General features: G+C 39.5%; 1 protein-coding gene across 5 annotated transcripts in view; it reads left to right on the top strand.

Moving 5' to 3' along the window:
- Positions 1-1,043: 1,043 nt before the first annotated feature.
- Positions 1,044-22,141, top strand: part of wdr64 (WD repeat domain 64) — a 98,915-nt gene continuing 77,817 nt past the window's right edge. For 3 of the 5 annotated variants that reach the window (XM_062975049.1, XM_062975041.1, XM_062975042.1), the window contains exons 1-5: positions 1,044-1,376; positions 3,468-3,598; positions 16,519-16,621; positions 18,964-19,067; positions 21,087-21,116. In XM_062975049.1, the coding sequence (XP_062831119.1) occupies positions 1,223-1,376; positions 3,468-3,598; positions 16,519-16,621; positions 18,964-19,067; positions 21,087-21,116 (522 nt within the window). In that variant the 5' untranslated portion in view covers positions 1,044-1,222. The remainder of the gene's footprint in view (positions 1,377-3,467; positions 3,599-16,518; positions 16,622-18,963; positions 19,068-21,086; positions 21,117-22,141) is intronic. The other 2 variants (XM_062975045.1, XM_062975051.1) reach the window with 2 other exon arrangements.

Genomic DNA, 22,141 nt, shown 5'->3' with positions numbered 1-22,141 from the left:
TCTTGGGAGTGGGTCCATAGATGGCTGAAGAGACCTATTCTTGATCCGCATGTTCTCCCGCAGTGAGGACATTGGTTTCCAGGTGGAAGGCAGTCCCGGTCAGGGTTGGATTGACGCTCCTTCCTCTTGGCACATTTCTCCCTTAAGCCCTCCATTCATGCCTCTTTGAACTCCGCAGCACTGCTGTTCACAGCTGACTTCCAGTTGGAGCGCTCAAGGGCCAGGGCTTCCCAGTTCTCAGTGTCTATACCACAGTTTTTAAGGTTGGCTTTCAGCCCATCTTTAAATCTCCTTTCCTGCTCACCAACATTATGTTTTCCATTCTTGAGTTGGGAGTAGAGTAACTGAGGTCCATGACACATGGGAAAGTACACTCTGATTGCTGTTATCCTGGGGATGATTGATCACTTCTTGCTTCATTCAGGATATTGTTCATATCATCATGGGCTCCACCTCTTAAGTGTTAAGAGCCATTCTTTCCTTTTCCTGGCTCTGTGTGGCATGTTATCTATATATATAAAAGGGTAATGAAATTTCAGCCTAGGGCAAAACAACAAAACTACACATCCCAGAAACACTAAACTTGGCAGCACAACCCCTCATCGATGCCTCTACATTCATACAACAAAAAGCTCCAGCTACTCCAGGCTTTGAGACTGCAAGGCTATTCACTGCTATTCCACCTGGCCAACAAAGGATTCCCATAAGCCACAGCAACGTGTGGCCGGGCAAAGCTAGTTAAACTATAATATTCTATGCAGTTTGCTTCTTTTCTTCACTTTTCCTTCACTTTGCAGTTGTTTGTAATTGCATCCCACTTCAAGGATGAAGGCAGGGATAGAATGAGGGAAGAATTTTATTCTTATGCACATTTAGTGGATTGAATTAAGAGAGTTGAAGGGCATTCTGTATGTTATGCATCTGAGACAAGTGCACATTTGAATCTCATTACAGCATTTTGTGATTGTTTTGTACTGAACTCAGTTTCAGCAGTTTGCTAGTTAAGATGGTTTGTGAGCTCAAATGACCTAATGACCAATGAGACTCAATGAGATGTTGTGACATCAGGGCATTGGCCTGCCCCAGTGATGCATATGAAACAGACCAACAGTCATTTCCCATTCACCCAACCAACACATAAGATCTTACAGCTGACATTTCCTCCAATGCTAACATCAAAGATAACACCTAAGGAAAACAAGCCCTGAACACACCAACTACAATGTCCAGAAGAAAAATTCATGAAGACGATCTTCCAGTTGAGCTTCCGGATGGAGTCCAATTTAAAAATGCCTTGAAGCAGTTTGAAAGATTAGTGGAAAGAACAGTGACTCAGAAGCGGGATGAAAGGTTAGGCTTGTATGTAAAAGATGCTGGTAAGGAACACCATGTGTCTTACATAAAACAGTAATTTTTGACAAATTTGTTTTGTATAATATATGCCTTTTGAAATCAAGTGCACTCAAAGCAGCAAAGAACATACAAATACAGATTGTGCATCTCTTATCTCGAATGCCAAATCTGAAATGTACCAAAACCCAAAATTATCCAAAATAATGTGGCCAAAATAATGGCATCTTTGTTTTTTGGTGATTCAATGCATACAGCATTGTTTTTAAGCCACAACATTATTTAAAATATTGTATATTACCACCTTCAGGCTATGTGCATAAGTTGTCTATGAAGGATAAATAAATGTTGTGATTCAACTTGAGTCCCATCACTAGAATATCTGATTACCCTTTATACACTCAAATTTAAGTTCATACGTTTTAGTTAAACATCAACCTGCAAAACCTGAGTCTACTTATCCATGGATCAAGTGTGATTACCTGACCACTTAACTCTTTTTTTAAAAGAGCTATTCCCCTCTCTGAGAAGAATTGTGAAAGGCAAGAGCTTTGTCCATTCCTGGGAAACCTAAAAGAAATAATAATAATAATAATAATAATAATAATAATAATAATAATAATAATAATAATACTTTATTTATAACCCGTCTTACCTCCCCCAAAAACTCTGACCCCTTCTATTTCTTCCACTACTTTGCTGCTTATGGCCTTCTTGAATGCCTGGATGGGGAATTTGTGGCAGTGGCCAGGGGCCACCCGCTCCCTGACTTGACATTGGTGCTTTCCCCTCGCTGCAAAATTACTCTAGACTTATCCACAGGTCATATTAAAATCTACTATTTTGGACTAAAAATCTGCCCTCAACATATACTTGAGATCAACATACATAAGCACGTGGTATGTATATATGTATGTACGACAACAGATATTCTATCATTTTAAAAAAAAATCTAAAACGCGTCTTGTATTTTGAAAAAGGGATACTAAACCTATATAAAAATACATTGTTATAATATTATAATTAAATGGCTAATACCTCATTTAAATATAGATCTGGCCAAATAAATGAGTTTTCAAAGCTTTTAATGGGATCAGTCCAAGCCCCTTGGGGAGGAATTTCCTGTAGATGGGTGAAAATACAGATAAGAGTCTATCTTTAGTGCCTGCCACTTTAACTTATTTTTATGGCAGGCTTGTGAAACTCATCTTAAAGCACAGGCACCAAGTGTTGGTAAGAAACAATATTTCTCATTGGATGAACAAAATAAATTTTGCATAGTAGTCTCCACTTCGGCTGCATTTACTTTGCTTTACAGAGCAACCCTATTTAGGCAGGCATGGGCAAGCTTCGGCTCTCCAGGTGTTTTGGACTTCAGCTCCCACAATTCCTAACAGCCTACCAGCTATTAGGAATTATGGGAGTTCAAGTCCAAAACACCTGGAGGGCTTAAGTTTGCCCATGCCTGTATTTAGGTCTACCCAGAGGTAAGTGCTGGTAAATTCATTGGGATTAGTGATCTCTTCACACGGGCTGCCAGAATGGCCACCCATGGTGGCGAATCTGGCAACTGCCATTGGCAGGATGGGGAACCTATTGCCCCATGCCCTGCATTGCTCAGCTTACCAGGAAGCTGATCCCATGGGGGAAAGTGTTGATTGCGTGGCTTTCCCCCATTGCTCCCATGTTGCTGCAGTGACGGCTTACACCAGTTCTGTGCTATTTGACCCATGGAGCCTCGCCAGAAGTTCCTCTGCATTGTGAGATGGGAACCAATAGGCTTTCTGGGTTAACTAGCACAGAACTGGTGTATGTAATGGAAGTAAGCCTCGTCTGATGAGGCCATCAACGCCAGTACTCAGGTATAGCATTGCAGCTGTAATCTTTTCAAAATATGTGGAGTTAGGAAGTGATTTTTTTCAGAAACAGCAAGATTTCTTATCACAGGAAATGCCAGCAAGCTTTCCAAATTAAAATGAGCTCAAAAATGGAATTTCAGGAACCAATGGTGCATTTCAGTATGAGTAAAATGAGGGGATGGAACAAGGTATTAAAAATGGCAACATCAATTTGTTAGTTTTTGTGTTGATCTTCTATGGGGGCTTTTTTCCCTGCAGAGGAAATTAATTATGAAAAATTCTATGCTGAAGTCCAGGAACTTTTTGGTACAGATGTAAAAGCTCAAGATGTTAAAACTTTCTATAGGAAGATTAATAACAACCCAGATGGGCGGACAGAATGGTGTGAGGTAGGTTTGTTTGTTTTTTAAAGAATAGAAACACAGATACATCAGAGTGACAGCTAATGTCAAACCAACTAATCTACATTCTGACATGGGGAGTATTAGGAACTATTTAAATTAAACATGATTTCAGTCTTACTATTATCTATCTGCCAATATTTCACCAATAAAAACTTGAGCACATATAATCTAGCAACATCAAAGTATGGTCAAGATGGTAAACTTTATCAACAAGGAAGAGTACAGAGCCTGGGTGAGACTTCAGCAGTTTGCTTTGCCAGAGACTACTGGGAAGGGGGCAAGATTCTGCTCTCCTCTCCTCTGCATTAACTACCTTAGCACCTTGAACTCAGTTTGCAGCAACTGAAGTAAGCTGAGAAGGATAAAGTGGGAGGAGAGAGAGAGAGAAACTAAAGCATTTTGAAAACAATTGAAAAATTGTTATTTCATTGTTGGGTTGTTTTTTTGTTTTTGTTTTTTTGCACTACAAATAAGACATGTGCAGTGTGCATAGGAATTCATTTGTATTTTTTTTTCAAATGATAATTCAGCCCCTCAACAGTTTGAAAGTTTGAGGACCCTGGCATGAGGAGTGTAATATGAAGTAAACTGATAACTTCATCACATGGGATATGTAAAGCATTTTGGGATAGTTGGTTTTCCCTTAAGTTTCATAAAGCCCCATTTGGAAATTAAATTGATGATTTACCCACCCCATCACACCCTTCTCCTTCACTTTCTTTAGGATCTAGCTGTTTGATTTGCCATCACACAGTAAAGGCTTGTTTTGTCCTCTACTGTCCCCGTTTTTTCTATTTTTTTTAAACCTTCTGTCTTTGTAATGTTGGGAGTTCAACTTACAGCCCAAAAAACTTACAACAACATATATTGAGGGATTATTCTTATGTCCTTCTCTGCTAGCCTTTTGACATGCAAAACAAAAATTTAACAGCACAGCAGGAGTTTCAGAGAGGCAATTGAGAAAATAGTAGGTAAGAGTTCAAAAGGTCTTTTATGAGAAGGGTGATAACAGAGAAAGGGGGGGAATGTTGAAGCAGGGAACTCAGAGACAAGCACAGGAATTGCATGCTTTGTTTTTTCTTCTTCTCCCGAATGTTTTTAATATCTTTGAATGTTTGCTATATCTCCTCAGTCCCAAAATGGTAATGGCAGAAGAAAAGAATCAACAATGCCCATATAGGCATTCTCATCAAAGGTGTAATTGGGCATTTTTACATATCTCTAAATGGGGAATTGAAGAATAAGTCGCTTTCCAACCAGATTAAGAATCATCAGGAAAACCCACACTTTAGAAATGGCAAGATACCTCTACTTCACTTTTGAAGCTTGTGTTGTGAAGGGGACCATCGGTTGCAGTTTCTTAAATGTGTAGAAATACTGATTTTATTGTATGTGATGAAGTTCTGACTCTCAATCTAATGAAGGGAAATGAAGAATGAACCCATCCTCATCAGAAAAGCTTTACTAAATGTGGGGGGAAGGATGAGAAGCGATTAGTTTGATGATTAGCATGCTAGAGATTGTCATAGTACAGTGAATTGCAAATGTTTGACCTTGCAATGCCTTTTCCTCACATTTTCCATACCTTGCCAAGAATGGAACATAAATGCTCCATATGAATGGAACTCCCTAATATAGGGATGCAAAGTAAGTTTTAAGTTGCATACAATTAATTAATTGAGCAATGTGCCCAAAGTAGATCTTGTCTGTGATAATCATAATGCCTAGATAAGTAAGCCATCATCTAATGACACAGATCAGGGTAAGGCTTTATCGAGATCAAGGAGAACAATATATTAGGACCAGAAATCCAGACTACAAAAGGGGGAAAGCATATCTTATTTCTCCATCATTCTTCTGGGGAGGCCTAAGCTTTCAATTATCTTCTGTATGCCTGTACTGTGTGATCATGGAAAGCTCATCACAGATGTTAATATTTGATTAAACAGAGTTTAGGATTATTCTGAGTGCAGTTGCATATGCCCATGCATGCAGAGAGGAGGAAGTAAATGCTCACCCATGCTCCAGCACTGTATCTCTTGCATCATTATGACTGGCATTTTTTTCCTCAGTGTTAGCAGACTGATCTGAGTTTCTTGAAAATGTTATCTAGGCTGCAATACAAGGCCTAATGCCAGATAGTTATTCGCATCAGCTGACCCAAGCAACCAAAGTTTGTGCATCTCCTCTTGTGGTATAATCTTTTTAGTCTCAAGCAGAGAAAGCTCATTGAGCCAGCTGGAACTTTGTAAGTCAATACTTAATCAGTTAATTAATTCAATGGGTCTACTGTAATTGGAACAAAGAAATGGATTTAGGCTTGTGTACTGGGTCAGCCTGTGCCTCAAGCCACTAGTGATGAGTCAGGGGGTGTGTTGCCTCTGGAGATTTTCCAGAGCCATGAGCAGGAGGAAATTCAAGACCTAAGTCTGGATATAGATTTAGCCCCAGAGGCACCAGAGGAGGATGGAAATGTGGCAATACCTCAGTCTGTAGAAGTAGAGAGGAACTGTCGAAGTGAAGTCAGGATCCAGCCCAAAGTTTGCTGGTTTACTATAAAGCAGCAGTAAAAGCTAGAAGCCAGTTGTGGGAGCAACTTGCATTTGTGATGTATCCATTGGTTGTATTCATTGAGATTTCTGGACCTTAACTCCTGCTTTGGATTATCATTGACCTGTTTGCTCTAGCTTTGACTTATGCATTTGAACTTTGGACTACTATTTCTCTGGATTATCCTTGGACTTGGCATAGTGATTTTGGTGAATATTATTCCCAGTTGTGTTCTTGTACATTGCTGTGGCTGTAATTTAACTATTGAGACATCTGGTATCTGGGGTTAGCCAGCACATCCTGTTACCTTTATAGATATTTTTCATTGCTAAGGACTCCATCACATGAAAGTGCGGAAAGGTGGAGGGAACTGTCTTATTTTTTCCCTACCATCAAAGTACTGTGCCTTTCTATCTTCAGGGATGGCAGCCATCTCATGTGCTTTTCCCACTTCTATCTGGCTTCTCTCTGCCTACTGTTGGTTGGATTCAGGTAGCTCCTGACTCCTGGAAACATAGTCCTCCCTCAAATATGTGTGACTTACTGGGCCAGTCTATGTGTCTCATTTTCCAACATTTAGAGACGTTGAATAAGAAATTAGACCTTTTGTTTACGGGACTATCTTTAATTGCGGCTGACCCAATGAATAAATTTTATACGTATAGGGAGAAGGAGGGAGAACCCTCATATCTCCCTACGGAAGATCAGTCACCTAATGGAGAGGAAAAGATCTTGGATTTGGGGGTACAACATGGGTGTGAGAAGGGAGGGGAAAATAATATTTTGGGAGAATGGGGTTTTGATAGGAAGGTAAGGATATGTTCTAGAACACACACACAAACCCTCTAGGGGAGCTAGCTGGCATCTAAATAGTCATCAAGAAATTGAAACACAACATAGAACTTTGCAACCCAATAAATTAGTATTTGATATTCTAGAAACCCACTTAAATTGGGATAGATGGAATACTTTTAAATCTGTTAAGCTATTCCTAGCCCAAATTCTCCGGAGGCATTTTACAGAAATTAAAATTGACTCAACCATATGGCTCCATAGATACTACAATTCCTTTGGTTATTAGTTGTCTTTGATGACATCACGACAACAAGAGAGGTATATTCGCTTAGAAAAAATTTATTGGGATAGGGAATCCAAGTAACAAGGGTTTTTAAAGACCTGGACATCCATCCATTATTGGATGGACTGAGGAGAGCTTCTCACCGAGTTGAGATCCCGGAGTTCAAGCAGAGATCTCCCAATGTGATACATCAGGTTCGCAACAGAGACTTAGAGGGTTATTTGGGGGGTTTCCACTCTTCCAAAGTTCAGTCAGGATCTGTGCCAATTACTGTCCCTTGACTGGCCCTCTTTGATACTAAAGGATCACCTTAGAGAGGATACAGCTCAAATGATCCCACCCCTTAAAAAGGAAACCCTCCCCCCGGAAATCGAGGAAAGTTGACTATTCACCCAACCCTTATCTCCCCTGCGGAGTCTTCCTACAACATCACTGGGGAGGAGATGTCCCAGGAGCCGGGAGTCCACCATTGGGGTCATGGTCGGGAGGCGGAGATGTGATTGCACATGCCATTTCAGGGAGAAGCGCAACAGAGTAATTTGACCCTTAGGCAAGATAGGCTGGAGAGCCATTATTACAGACCCCCTGGGCTCAAAGTCCTGCTGCTAAACGCCAGGTCTGTAAACGGTAAAACAACTGCCATCCAGGACTTGATCCTGGATGAACATGCAGACCTGGCTTGCATCACCGAGACTTAGTTGGATGAGTTTGGGGGGTAAACCTTACCATGCTGTGTCCACCGGGTTTCGGGGTGCATCAGCAGGCCAGACCTAGGGGGCAGGGAGGAGGGGTTGCAGTGGTCTATCGAGATTCCATCTCCCTGATCAGGTACCCCGTTCGTCAAATCTTTGGGTCCGAGAGTGTCCTGCTGATGGTGAGGAACCAGGACAGTTTGGGGATTCTGCTTGTGTACTGACCACCCCGCGACACAGCAGTCTCCCTACCTGAGCTAGCGGGGGTGATTTACGACCTGGCGTTTGAGTCCCAACGGCTAATAGTGCTGGGGGACTTCAACATCCACATAGAATCCACCCTTTCTGGAGCAGCTCGGGATTTCATGGCTGCCATGACAACCATGGGACTGTCCAAACTGATATCTGGGCCCACTCATGTAACAGGACACACGCTGGACTTAGTCTTTAATGTGGATGGGGGAGATGTTGGTGTAGAAGAGCACATTATTCTTCCATTGTCATGGACTGACCATTATCTGATTAGTTTTAGACTCATTGTAGCCTCTGACCTCCGCAGGGGTGGTGGACCCATTAAGATGGTCCACCCCAGGAGACTTATCCAGAAGGATTCCTGATGTCTCTTGGGGAATTTCCTGTCATGCTGGCTGATGATCCTGTCGATGTCCTGGTTGATCTCTATAATTTGGAGGTGGCCAGGGCAGTAGACACGATCACTCCTGAATGTCCCCTCACCGCACAGAACCAGTTCAGCTCCCTGGTTTACTGGGGAGCTGGTGGTGATGAAGCAGGTGAGAAGGAGACTAGAGCGCTACTGGAGGAAGACTCGAAGCACATCCGACCAAACATGGGCTAGAGTCTCTTATGGCCTACTCCACGACAATGAAGGCAGCCAGAAAGGTTTTCTCGACTGCTCGCATTGCGGCTGCAACTAATAGACTGGCTGAGTTGTTTCAAGTGGACACGGAACTCCCCCATCCCCATGAGGAGGAGGAGAATGCTGACCATCGGCAGCTCGATGTGGCGAATTCGCCCATCATTTTGCAGATAAAGTCACTTGGATACATTCTGATGCCAGTCTTAGCACAGTACCACAGGATGTAACCGAGGTAACTGTCTGTCCGACTTTGTTGGCTTCATTTTGACCTGTTATCCCTGATGACGTTGACAGGGCTCTTGGGGCTGTGACGTCGACCACTTGTGCTCTAGACCCTTGCCCATCCTGGCTAATTAAACTTGCCAGGGAGGGGATGGCCAAATGGTTTATGAGAATGATAAATGCTTCTCTATAACAAGGATATTTACCATCCTGTCTTTAAAACGCATTAGTAAGACCTAGCTTGAAGAAAGCGTCTTTAGATTCTTCAATATTAAACAACTTTTGGCCAATTTCTAACCTCCCCTTCTTGGGCAAGGTTCTAGAGCGGGTGGTGGCATCGCATCTTCAGGAGTTCCTGGATGAGACCGAGTATCTAGACCCAGCTCAATCTGGTTTTAGGCCTGGCCACAGAACGGAGACGGCTTTGGTTGCCTTGTTGGATGACCTCCGCAGAGAGCTAGGACCTTTGCACAGTTAAAACTAGTGTGCCAGCTGCGACCATACTTCAAGAAGCCTGATTTGGCCGTGGTAGTCCATGCCTTGGTTACATTTAGACTGGGTTACTGTAATGCACTCTACATGGGACTCCCCTTGAAGATGGCCCGGAAACTCCAGCTAGTTCAAAGAGCCAGACTCCTCACAGGAGATAGTTATAGGGACCGAACAAGTCCCTTGCTGAAACAGCTCCACTGCTTGCCAAGCAGCTGCCAGGCCCAATTCAAGATGCAGGTCATGACCTATAAAGCCCTAAATGGTTCGGGCCCCACCTATCTTTGCAATCGCATCTCCCCCTATGCCCCAGCGCGGACCTTTAGATCTTCTAGTGAGGCACTTGTCTCAATCCTGCCGCCATCCCAGATACGGCTGGTGGAGACGAGAGAGAGGGCATTTTTGGTAGTGGCCCCCCACCTCTAGAACACCCTACCCAAAGAACGAAGATTAGCACCATCAATAACATCTTTTCTTAGGGATTTGAAAACTTGGTGGTTCCAACAGGTTTTTGGAAATGGTTAACCTGAAGCCTTAGGTGCCATTTTAGCCATTAAATGAAAAATGGGATTGAAATTGACTTTTGGAAGTGCTTACTCTGCAATTCTAGACACCACACTTGATTATTGCATGACACTTGTCCTGTACTTTACCTGTTTTGATCTTGTTATGGTGTTTATTCTATTAGTCCTACCTGATAGCTATACAGTAGGCTGAAGTGTGGAATTTTGGCCTAGGTTCCTTGCTATCAGTCACACTTTGCCTTGGCTTTATGCTATTTTTACCATATGAGTCCTATTCCAGCCATACTGCCATCTTGCCTGTTTTATATATTTTATATATTACTCCCATTTGTTGTAGAACCACTCAATGGAGTGATCTGCAATTGCTTTTAGTAGGTATTATATTGTTTTAAAATGTTGGAATTTTAAACATTTTTGTTAATTGCTGCTATATTGGTTTCTTGTATTTTGTATTATGTATATGTATTGATTGTTTTTATGATGTGTAAACCGCTCTGAGTCCTTATTGGAGATAGAGCGATATATAAATAAAGTTTTGTTGTTGTTGTTCTTGTTGTTGTTGTCTTGTTTCCCTGTACTGCCACATGGGCAATCGCTGGAAGTGACCTTGCATGGTGTGATGGCCTTCACGGGACTCAGTTTTGGCAGTGCAAATAGATAGGGAGAAGACAGAGGAAAGACAGCGTGGGATGAAGTCCTTAGCATGCTTCAGCTGTGATGGAAAGCATACTGCCAATTCCTCCTTTGATTGCTTATTTGGGGATTTCATCATTGCCTTTTATGGCCCAACTATGTGATTTTGGTCCCTAGGAAACCATCCATGCTCTGCCTAAATTTAAGCCCCCTCTTCTGATAAAAATGAGCTTGTATATCCTGAAGTTTTCTATTCATCAGCTCTCATTTGAAATGTTACCTCTGAATTTCATGATTATACTACTGTAGTAGTGCACATCATGAGCACTTAGAAGTGGTAAGACTGGCATTTAAAGCCATATAGCTCTCTTCAAATGAATGTGCTACTGATTACAGAGTCCTTTCCACCAGCCAGCTCACTAGACCATAGCTAAGTGTTTCATATGTTACATCATTAACCTTTCGATAGCTGCATTTAAATCATTCTTCTCCTATCTCTAAATCATTCTTGTCATTAAAAGAACATTTTCTTTTGGCATCCTTGTAAATGGGAATCAAGTTTTTTCCGGAGGTGGTTGGGCTGCAAATATCATCAACTCTGGCCAGTAAAGCTAGAGGAAAGTGCTATCTAATATTTAGGACTTCATCACACCAGGCTACAGGATTCCCACCCACAATGTAAAGTTCTATAAGAATATGCAAAATATATAGGATTTGGAGATGTATATTTCTTTTTTCCTACTCTTTTTCTTCAGAGAGTGCAGATATTAGGTGTTCATCAAGAAAAGAAGGCTGTAACTGCTGGTATTGATCCCTCACATTCATTACTGATGTTACAACAGTTTAGGTTATACAGGTATTTTTCAGTTTACAGAGTAGATGGGTTCCCAAGCCTTACATTCTTAACAGAAAATTTGACACCAGAGGCAGAGATAATACAAAAAAAAGGGATAGATTTCTTAAACCACAGGGAAAAAATAGGGAAATGGGAAACAGAAGTAATTGTGGTCTTACCAACTGTTTATTTGCTTTTGCAGAATATCAAAGTATCAGAAGTGAAGGCCTGTAAATGCTGCTGGATGCGGTTGCCAGAACTCCTGGTCGTAGCTGTGTTGGCTAAAGCTAAAATGTTAATGGGAGGGGAAGGGAGTTGTGACAGTAAACAAAGCTTGGATTTAATTATACTTCATATGGGGAAATGGGAGAAGTGTTAACTAGAATTAAGTTTTAGGGGGCTAAGTGGGTTAAATTGTTAGGGGGATTTTGATAATATGTAATATAGATGGTTGTATTGGGCAAAAAGGAGGAGGTTGCAAAGAGACAGACGAAGCACAACTCTGAAGAGATATCTGGACAATGATGCTACTCAGCTGTTCCTCCCACAGGATGGGGGAGGGAAAAGGAAGCCAGATGGGGAGGGAACAGATATAAGAAGGAATAACGTAAAGAATATGATCAGGAAGAGTTTACTAAATAATTATATTTACACTGATGTTTGATTTAAATATTATTTCAGTCAACATTAATGGTTTATGCTCTTCAGTTAAGAGAAATATGCTGTGCAAATGTTAAAGGACAATCAGGTGGACATAGCAGACACAAGAAAAGAAGGATAAATCCAAATTACTGCGCATCAATAACTGGGAAAAATAGCTAGAATCTAGAGGCAGAAATAAATCCTGAGAGGTATCTATATTAATAAAGTATAGTCTGAGTTTAGAAATAGACAAAGTAATAAAGGATACTAAAGGGAGATTTGTAATGATAAGAGGGCAAATAATATCCAGGTATCAATAATTAGCATCTATGTCCCTAATCAGAATCAAGTAAGGTTTATCAACAAAACACTCAAAAGAATAGAAAAGCAGGCTGAGGGGGACATAATTATTGGGGAAGATATTAATTTAGAGCTATTTAAAAAATAAAAAGAAGAACAGGAATTTTGGATTGGAATGTAAAAATAAGTCTTAAAAATGGAACTTATCAGAAGTTAATAACAAGTTAGGAGAAAGGGTTGACCCCCTACACATTACTCTCCCAGATACAAAAATATTCCCTACAATAGATTATTTTTTGGTAGGGAACAATAATTTATTACCTATTAAAAACTTAATGGTTGGTAATCATTGGCCAGGGGATCATGCACCCTTATTTCTAAAACTGGGATATAACACTCCAAAAACTAAAAAAAGTGGAGATTTAACCCTTTGGTTTCTCTTAAATAAGAAAATAGACAAGAATTGAAGGAAGAAATCAATCAATACTTTAGACTAAACAGAACACCTGAAATAAGGGAAGATATAATATCAGGTGCCTTCAAGGCAGTCAGGGGCAAAATGTATATCAGTGAAAAAAGGGGAAAATGTATACTAATGGGAAAAGGTATCAAGAAAATAAAATAAAGGAAGATGGAGGGGGGTAAAAACACAATTAGAAGATTTAGAGAAAATCAAAGTTACAAAAAATACTTGTCAAAAACAACTTCTTGATTAACTCTATTAACAACATAAAGATACTGGCAAGCTACTTTTAAAAAAAGAGGCGCATTCCTGACGCTTCCAGCCCTCCAGTGTTCCAGAGCTATCATAAATCATCATGGACCAGGCTGGAAGAAACTCTGATGTTCCTAAGAAGGTAGTGCTGACCGACGACCCTAATGAGTGAAACAAATTCATTGATTAAAAGTGTAACATCCACATTTGTAGAGATTAAGACAACTTTCAGAAATTAAACAGCATGCAGATAATAATGAATCAAGAATTGAGCAGCTAGAAAAAGAGATGAAGATTTTGAGAACTAAATTAATTGATTCTGAGAACAGGCATTGCTGTAGAAATATTCAACTGAAAGGGGTGCCAGAACATATTAAGGACTTAAGCCAGTTTGTGATAGAACTGTGTACTAATTATGGCATAAGCATCTCAGAAAATGAAATTGAGAGAGCCCCTTCAAGAATTCTCAGGGATTCTTGAAGAGACACAATTGTGGATTTCTCCAGAGAGAAAATTAGAGACCTCATTTTCAAAAAACAGAGGAATATCTGGAACCTACAATACATGGATTACAAAATATTTATATACCCAGGTCTGGCAAAGGAAACACGGAAAGACTGGGAGGCTCTATGACAATAACTAGAGGTCTAAACGAGGCTGGGATCAGATTTATTTGGAGTTTCCCTGACACAATACTATTTTACAAAGATTAAAAAACACAGTTTAAACTTTGGGAGAAGGTATCGAATTGCTCAAACAGTTGGATCTTTAGAATCATAGAATCATAGAGTTGGAAGAGACTTCATGGGCCATCCAGTCCAACCCCCTTCCAAGAAGCAGCAAACCCACATTCAAAGAACCCCTGATAGATCGCTGTCTAGTTTCTGCTTAAAAGCCTCCAAAGAAGGAGTCTCCACCAAAGTCTGGAGCAGAGAGTTCCACTGCTGAACAGCTCTCACAGTTAAAAAGTTCTTCCAAATGTTCTAGTGGAATCTTATTTCCTGTAGTTTCCTGTAGTTTACCAAGACATGGCCAGAGATAAGACATTTGAGAGAGGGCCAGAAGATGGATGTCAGGGGTTGAAGGAGACCCCATGAGTGGGGAGAGGAGGAGAAGAGTCATGGAGTTAAAAAAAGACCAAAAAAATGGAAGGAAAGGTCATCAACCATGCATAATAGTAATAATAACAACACATGCCAACTAGAAGCATGGACACAGCTATAATTAACCTTTAAGTCTAAGGGGGCAGGAGAATTATGTGACCCAGTAATAATTGTTTAATATGAACAATGTGAATAATCATAAGTAATAATCTACAATTAGGGGAGACGTTTGGATCTTTGTATGCTTTATAAGTGTTTAAGGAAAGGTGACTGCCTCTTAGTCAAGGGGAGTTAAAAGATAGGAGGACATTGTCCTTGAGCTGGGATAAAGGATCAGAAGCGTTGTACTAAAACAATTAAGGCGGGAAGGGTAGGGAAGACACCGGTACTGAGTAATCTGGAAGATGGCAAGAAGTAGCTTCTTTGCCATTCCTCTCATGGGTAGCAGCGAGGAATCAAAATTCAGATGGGGAAGGGAGGGGGGGAAGGGAATGGAAGGGAAGGGAAGAGAACTATGATATAAAGTTAATCAGAACTATGATATAAAGTTAATCAATTAAAGGTTGATGGGTGATTTAAAGATTATGTCAGTGAATATTAACAGTCTGAAGTCAGTAGTTAAAGAAACATAAACTAAGTAAACTCTTAAATGAAAATCAGATAAGTGTGGCTTTTTTGCAAAAGACCCACCAAAAAAGGGAGATCAAAATGGTTAAACTTTACTAATTGGGATGCTCAATTTGAATGTAGGAGCACAAGCAAACCTCAGGAGAGGTAGCCATTATCATAAAAAAATTACCTACATTTTGAAACAGGGAAAACAATTACTCATGGGGACGAGAGGTTTGTAATCATATGTGGGAAAATAAATGATTACAAAATTTCATTAATAAGTGTTTATGGCCGCAACCAAAGGCAAATAAGATTGGGTTGTTGTGAGTTTTCTGGACTGTATGGCCATGTTCCAGAAGCATTCTCTCCTGACATTTTGCCCACATCTATGGCAGGCATCATCAGAGGTTGAGAGGTCGGTTGAAAACTAAGTAAGTGAGTGGGAGATAAATGTGGAATCGGCAATGTTAAGAACAACATACTGTATGTATTTTGAAATGGTGACTGATTTTAATATTATTCTACTTGTGTTTACAATAAAAACATTAATTTTTAAAAAGTCTCATGTTGTGCTTTTCACCTTATAATTAAGTAAATACAGTGGAGCATCCCAACTTAAGAGCGTTTTGAGTTAAGAGCTGTCACTTGGCCTGGGTTTCCCTTTGGCATGTCTCGTGCCTCGTGCTCTGTGCACTTTTGGAGATTTCTGTCCGTTTTGTTCTTGTCTGCTTTGAGGACCTTAGTTGATTTGGTGTGGTTTTTATTCCATGTATGTTTGGCTTCATGAAAAGAGGAAAGGAGGAAGGTAGAGGAATAGAGGGAGGGAGGCTGGAATTAGTACAGTATGAAGAAAATGATGCTTCTGTGTTTTCGCTTTGTGCTTCTACCATTGTGCCACAACTTTGTGCTTCTACCATGTTAAAGCTGATCTTTCTTTTTTATTGTTCCATTGTCAATGTGCATGTATGCATTATTTTTTATTTATAAAGTACTTTTTCTTATTTAAAAACATGTAACAAAAACAATGGGGGAAAGTTTTAGGAGGCCGGAATGGATTAATAGGATTTCAATGCATTTCAATGGGAAAATTAGTTTTAAGATAAGAGTGATTTGATTAGAGCTCAGTCACTGAATGAATTAAACTTTAACTCAAGGTATCAATGTATATAGATTCATGAGTACAGAGCCCTAAATTTGCATATAAGAAATGACCAAACATCATTAAATTACTTATCCTCTGATCCAAGCATAAGAGTTTCCACAAGGGATCAGAAATTCCAAAAGAGCTCTCTTTTCCAAGAATTTGCTGGATTCTCCAGAGTGACTTTAGGGTAACTTCCAGGTAAAAACATACTATAGAAACACCTGGAAGACCTAGAAAATTAATGGAAATTTTTTTTCCCTCTATGCAGTTAAGTGAAACCATGGATACAGGTTCCACGTTTATTGGGGCTATCCTGTATCTGATGTCAGAAACTGTTACATATTAGGTACAAAGAGATAGAGAAAGAAGGGAAGAGGGGAAAGGGGTTTGTATATATGACTATCTGTCTCTCCATATTTATGCTTATTTCCACATATCGTTCAGACATTGTATCCTTTTTTGCATTGCCTCTTCCATCTTTGACTTTAGATCTTTGGGTACTACATACTGGAGGGTGATGCTCTCGCTGCTCAACTTGATGAAGAAAATATGGTTTTCCTAGTATCCAAAAAGCAGCGAATTACAAAAGCAGGTGAGGTTTTTAGTTTTATTTATTAAGATTTATTTATGAAACAAAGAATCCCAGTAAAGGGAGCAATTCACAAATCATCAATATGGCCATAAGAAAATTTTCACACTGTTATGTGCTTCATAATTTGTATTTTCTTTATTCCTACCTTCTTATCACTATCCTTTTATTTTGAGTGGCATACTTCTTGGGCTTCCTTACCTGATACTTACCAAATCTCATATTGATTTATTTAACATTCTTACCGCCTTGAACATATATTTTACTTAAACAGTTTTGTTGTAAATTTTAATCAGTTATTAAATTATTCCAACTTGGAGTTATTTTTTTCTTCTGAAATCAGCTCTAGCTAAATTCCATTTCTAGGTATTACTATCCACTTTCTAATATATTACAAGATTTTAAAAACCCAAAGGGAACAAGAAAGAAGAAAAGGTAGGAAGAAAAGAACATTCTTGTTAAATAAGAAAAAATAAACTACATTTAACTTCCCATTTTCCTGATGATTATACATAATATATAAAGTAATCTCCAGTTATGATCACCACTCATATGCTGCTACTGCTTTACCAAATTTACTAATTATCAAAGCCAATAGTTAACATGTTATTCTTTTTTCTTTGCAAAAAGCAAATTAAATGTTTCCAATCTCTCAAATATGCTATCAATGACTTCCCTCTGACCAGAATGATTTTGTCCATATCAGTTAAGTCATTTTCAGCAGTCAGTCCTCGCTTATTGGTATTCATTTATTTTTTCACTGCTGGACATACATAATATTGCTCCAGTGGTTATGAGTCATAATAATTTTCCATATGTCTCCATCTGATCATCCACCAAATACAGAAAAACAGTCTCAGTAGCTCCATGTTGAATTTAATAGCCCATTCAAGAAATAATCTGAAATTTTCAAAGGCAGTATATGAAACTGAGCACCTGATAGGAAGGTCCAAATCCATGCAAAGCATGCTATCGAATGAGAATTCCAGTAGCTTGAAGTCAGCTGAGTGGATCAGGAAAAGGCAAAATGCACTTTGCCAGTTCAGTGCCAGAACTCATCTCTCCAAACCACTTTAACTGCATCATCAATTAAGAGGTATACCAAACAGAACACAGTTCAACCAGAATGGCATCATTCACCACCTCTCCTTTGGGGTAAGATAAGTGGTAAATAACCCTATATTCACTTTATGTTTTGGGGAAAACAACATCTAAAGGGGGAACCCTTAAATTGGGATCAGGAGGTGAGGGGCAAGGTCTGACCACCCTTCTCTCAGCAACCTCTTTCCCAATCTTTTCTTAAGCAATGTTTTTAAATTGCAGGAAAAAAAATTCCATCTAAACATTAGGAAGAACTTCCTGATGGTAAAAGCTGTTCATTGCTGGAGAAGGACACTCCATCATGCCTCGGAGCATGATGGAGTATCCTTCTCTGGAGGTTTTTAAGCAGAGAGTGGATGACTACTTGCCAGGAGTGCTTTGATTACAGTAGAGTCTCACTTATCCAACACTCGCTTATCCAACGTTCTGGATTATCCAACGCATTTTTGTAGTCAATGTTTTCAAAACATTGTGATATTTTGGTGCTAAATTCGTAAATACAGTAATTACTACATAGCATTACTGCGTATTGAACTACTTCTTCTGTCAAATTTGTTGTATAACATGATGTTTTGGTGCTTAATTTGTAAAATCATAACCTAATTTGATGTTTAATAGGCTTTTCCTTAATGCCTCCTTATTATCCAACATATTCGCTTATCCAACATTCTGCCGGCCCGTTTATGTTAGATAAGTGAGACTCTACTGTATGTATTCCTGCATGGCAGGAGGTGGGACTAGATGGCCCTTGTGGGCTCTTCCAACTCTAGGATTCTGTGATTCTAAATGTTCTTCATCAATTACAAACTACAAGTTCCAAGCTATAAATGAGTTGCAATTCCCTTGAAATGGGATCCTAAATTCACATTTGAAATCCTCTCTTAAACAATGCTATCTGAACTGGATGGAGGAGATCCATACTTGGAGCCGCTCCAGCTTAATTGGATCAGTAAAAAATAGATAATCAACTAGCAACTTTTTAAAGAGATGAACTCAACCACTACATGTTTTCCTTTGAATCCTATTGGTATTCACAACTAAAGTAGGCCCATTGAATCAATGGGAATTGCAGAGTGTTTACTCATAATCAACAATTAATTAAGGGGGCTATTTTAGTTGGGACTCTGGTAGGATTTAGAATTCAGTTTGTGTGCAAAACCCTAAATTAGACTCTTCCCACCTTGTTTTTTTGTTTTGTGCATTATCTAATTCCTTAAACCTGTAAATGTTTTTACCTTTGGCAGGAGTCAAGAGACGTGATGTAATAAAATGCATAGTAAAGATAACACAGCTGGATTTTATACTAACAGCATCTCAAAAAGGAATGTTGTCCATTTTTAATAGCCAGGTAAGCCTGATGTAAATCTTGTGTGGTCAAGATACAAGCGTCCTGTTAAAATGTGTGAAATGCTATTATCTTTCAAAGCAGCACTAACAATCTCCAGGGATCTAATTTAATTAGGCACAGTACATGATAAGGCACATATAATGGCTATGGCTGTGGCTATTGGAAACTATTGTGTAAAAGCCTATTCATCTGTCCTGCATAGTACGCATCTTATACGTCAAAGGTTGTCTGTGTTATATGAAGCACTGTTCCCCCTAAAAACCCTCACCTGAATGTAATTCATAGCTGCCTCAGACTTTTTCATTTTAGCAGTGTGACTCAAAATTCCCATGCAGCACTTTGAAAAATGTGAGCTGAAAAACATTTTGGGTTCTGATGTCGACTGTGACATCAGTACCCAAAATGTTTTTCAGCTCACTTTTTCAAAGTGCTGCATGGGAATTTTGAGTCACACTACTAAAATGCTATCTAGTGTTTTAAAAATGATTAGGGCAAGGTAGTACAGATTTTTTAGTAGCTCATTCTTATGCATGCAGATTAAAGATAAAACTTGATAATGCTACTTTTTGAATTAACGTATTCATATTGTCCTATTGGGAAATTCTGGGAATTATAGCCCAAAGATGTACTTTTCCAAGCTCATTGTGGTGGGAAAGGATTTCTGATGGAAATTTCTATTTTTGGTGGATGGAAAAGTGATATTTGCACTTCACTTGAAATGAAGTGAGATGCCCACATGTGCAAACTCTCTTATTTTTCTTCTAGAGAAGAAATCTCTTTTGATATGTTTTCACAAGGGTAAGTATGGTTTGAGGACAAGTTGTACAACAGGTGGAATATCATCTAATTCGCTATTTGCTCTTTGTTGGAGCCTTTGTGGGAATTCACTTTAGCCTAATTCAGTGGTGTCTCCCTAAGTTTTTAAATCAATACAAGGAAGGGGTTTAAGAAAATAATGTGGGTGTCTCAGTGTTGCATACCATCAGTGACCACTGGTGTCACATGAGATAATGCACTTTTAGTTTTTGTTGGAATTGAAAAAGACCACAGATCCATTGCTTAGCTAAGTTTTTGCCCATCATGAGGCAGGACCCAAGCCATCTGCCTGCCAAATGATAAAGGTCACTTTACTTAGCTCACCGGCTGGACTAACAAGGATTGCTGGCTTGCCAATGCATCCTACAATGGCACATCTGAGTGAAGCCAATCAGAAGCCATAACTGGGACAAGTTCAAGAGTAGGTGTTTTTTTCCTTGGGACTTTCTCAAGAGGCCGATTGTTGACAAGCCACTAGTTGAACTGCAATATTGAATGGAAGAAAGGCACAACTGTCAACTGACAAATGCCAAACCTCACGGAAGATGGAACAGTAGCTGGTTAGAAATAGAAGCCAGGTCCCATCTCCTTCATGATAAAAATGCCAGAGCAATAGCCAGATATGTTGTAGAAACCCATTCAGAAGGAAGTGTGTTCAATTGATTTGTAGTACAGTATCTGGTAGGTGCAGGCTAAGCTGAATTCCCATAAAGGCTCCATCAAGGAGCAAATATATGATACCCCGACAAGTCATTACTTGCTGAGTTTTCAGTGTCTGAGATATACTCTTATGTATATTTGGTTGATAATGTATATTGTAAAAGTCTTACTTTTACCCAATGAAAAATATTTTGTTGATTGTGAAAGTGACCTAGATTATCTATAACAATTGCCTTCAATAAAAAACAGATTTATTGAGCTGAAAAGGACTGAGAATCTTTTACAATCATTTTATAACTCCAATACAATCTCTATATCCACAGGGGTATATTCCAACACATGCAACTGGTGGATACTTGGTGGATAATAGCAAACTCTATATTTAGGTTATACTTGGGCTGGAAGAATTTGGAAAAACCCATAAACATTTCTGGGAGAGGGGGGCTATCTTTTGGAGTGTGGGTAAGTGAAACCATTGATATTGAATCTATGAACAAGGAGCTCATACCGTATTTACTTCCATTTTTGTTCTTCCTTTTCCAGATGAGGATGCTGGCAAGCACAAGTATTCCAGTAAGTTTACTTTTTTGTCCAACCAATACAATTAAAAAGTAAGTTACTGAAGAACAAAATGCAGGCAGTCCCCAAGTTACAAACATCCAACTTATAAATGTCTCATAGTTACAAATGGGTGAGACAACAGAAAGTGAGAGAAATCTACCCCTAGGGAGGGAAATTCACTCTTGAAAAAGTCATCATGTGGAAAAAGTGTCTCCACTGAAGCTTTCTTGCCAATCCCTGTTTCCACAACAAGCCATTTTTTTTCAAAAACCAATTATCACAGGGACAGGCAGTGAGGTGAAATCTTCTGAACACAGGCACAGACAGCAAAACAAACACCACAGGGGTGTTAACCCTTTCTTATGCTATCTAAAGCTAAGAACAATATATATTTGGCTGGAATTAAACGTAAAATGTACCTGTTCTGACTTACATACAAATTCAACTTAAGAATAAAGCTACAGAACATATCTTGTTTGTAACTTGGGGACTGCCTGTAATGCAGAAGCTCCTCTTTGAACTTCCTGTATAATTTTGTGAAGTGTGTTGTGTAGTGCAGTTATATGACACATTCTTAAGTCTGAAGATATGCTGTATATGAAAGATGAAATATTATTTGAGTTTTGATAAGTGGCATTTTAAATGACTTCAGTAGTTTTTGGGGGGCCCTGGTGGCACAGTGTGTTAAAGTGCTGAGCTGCTGAACTTGCAGACCAAAAGGTACCAGGTTCAAATCTCGTGAGCGGAATGAGCACCTGCTGTTAGCCCCAGCTCTGGCCAATCTAGCAGTTTGAAAACATGCAAATGTGAGTAGATCAATAGGTACCGCTCTGGCGGGAAGGTAACGGCGATCCATGCAGTCATGCTGGCCACATGACCTTGGAGGTGTCTACGGACAATGCCAGCTCTTCGGCTTAGAAATGGAGATGAGCACCAAACCCCAGAGTCGGTCACGACTGGACTTAACATCAGGGGAAAATCTTTACCTTTTTACCTAGTTCTTTTTAAAATGTTAAATATGTTTATAGAGTCAACTA

This window comes from Anolis carolinensis, chromosome 1 (genome assembly GCF_035594765.1).
Source record: "Anolis carolinensis isolate JA03-04 chromosome 1, rAnoCar3.1.pri, whole genome shotgun sequence".
Classification (NCBI taxonomy): domain Eukaryota; kingdom Metazoa; phylum Chordata; class Lepidosauria; order Squamata; family Dactyloidae; genus Anolis; species Anolis carolinensis.
Note: the sequence above shows the minus strand (reverse complement) of the source record. Positions and strands in the feature narration are given on the sequence as shown.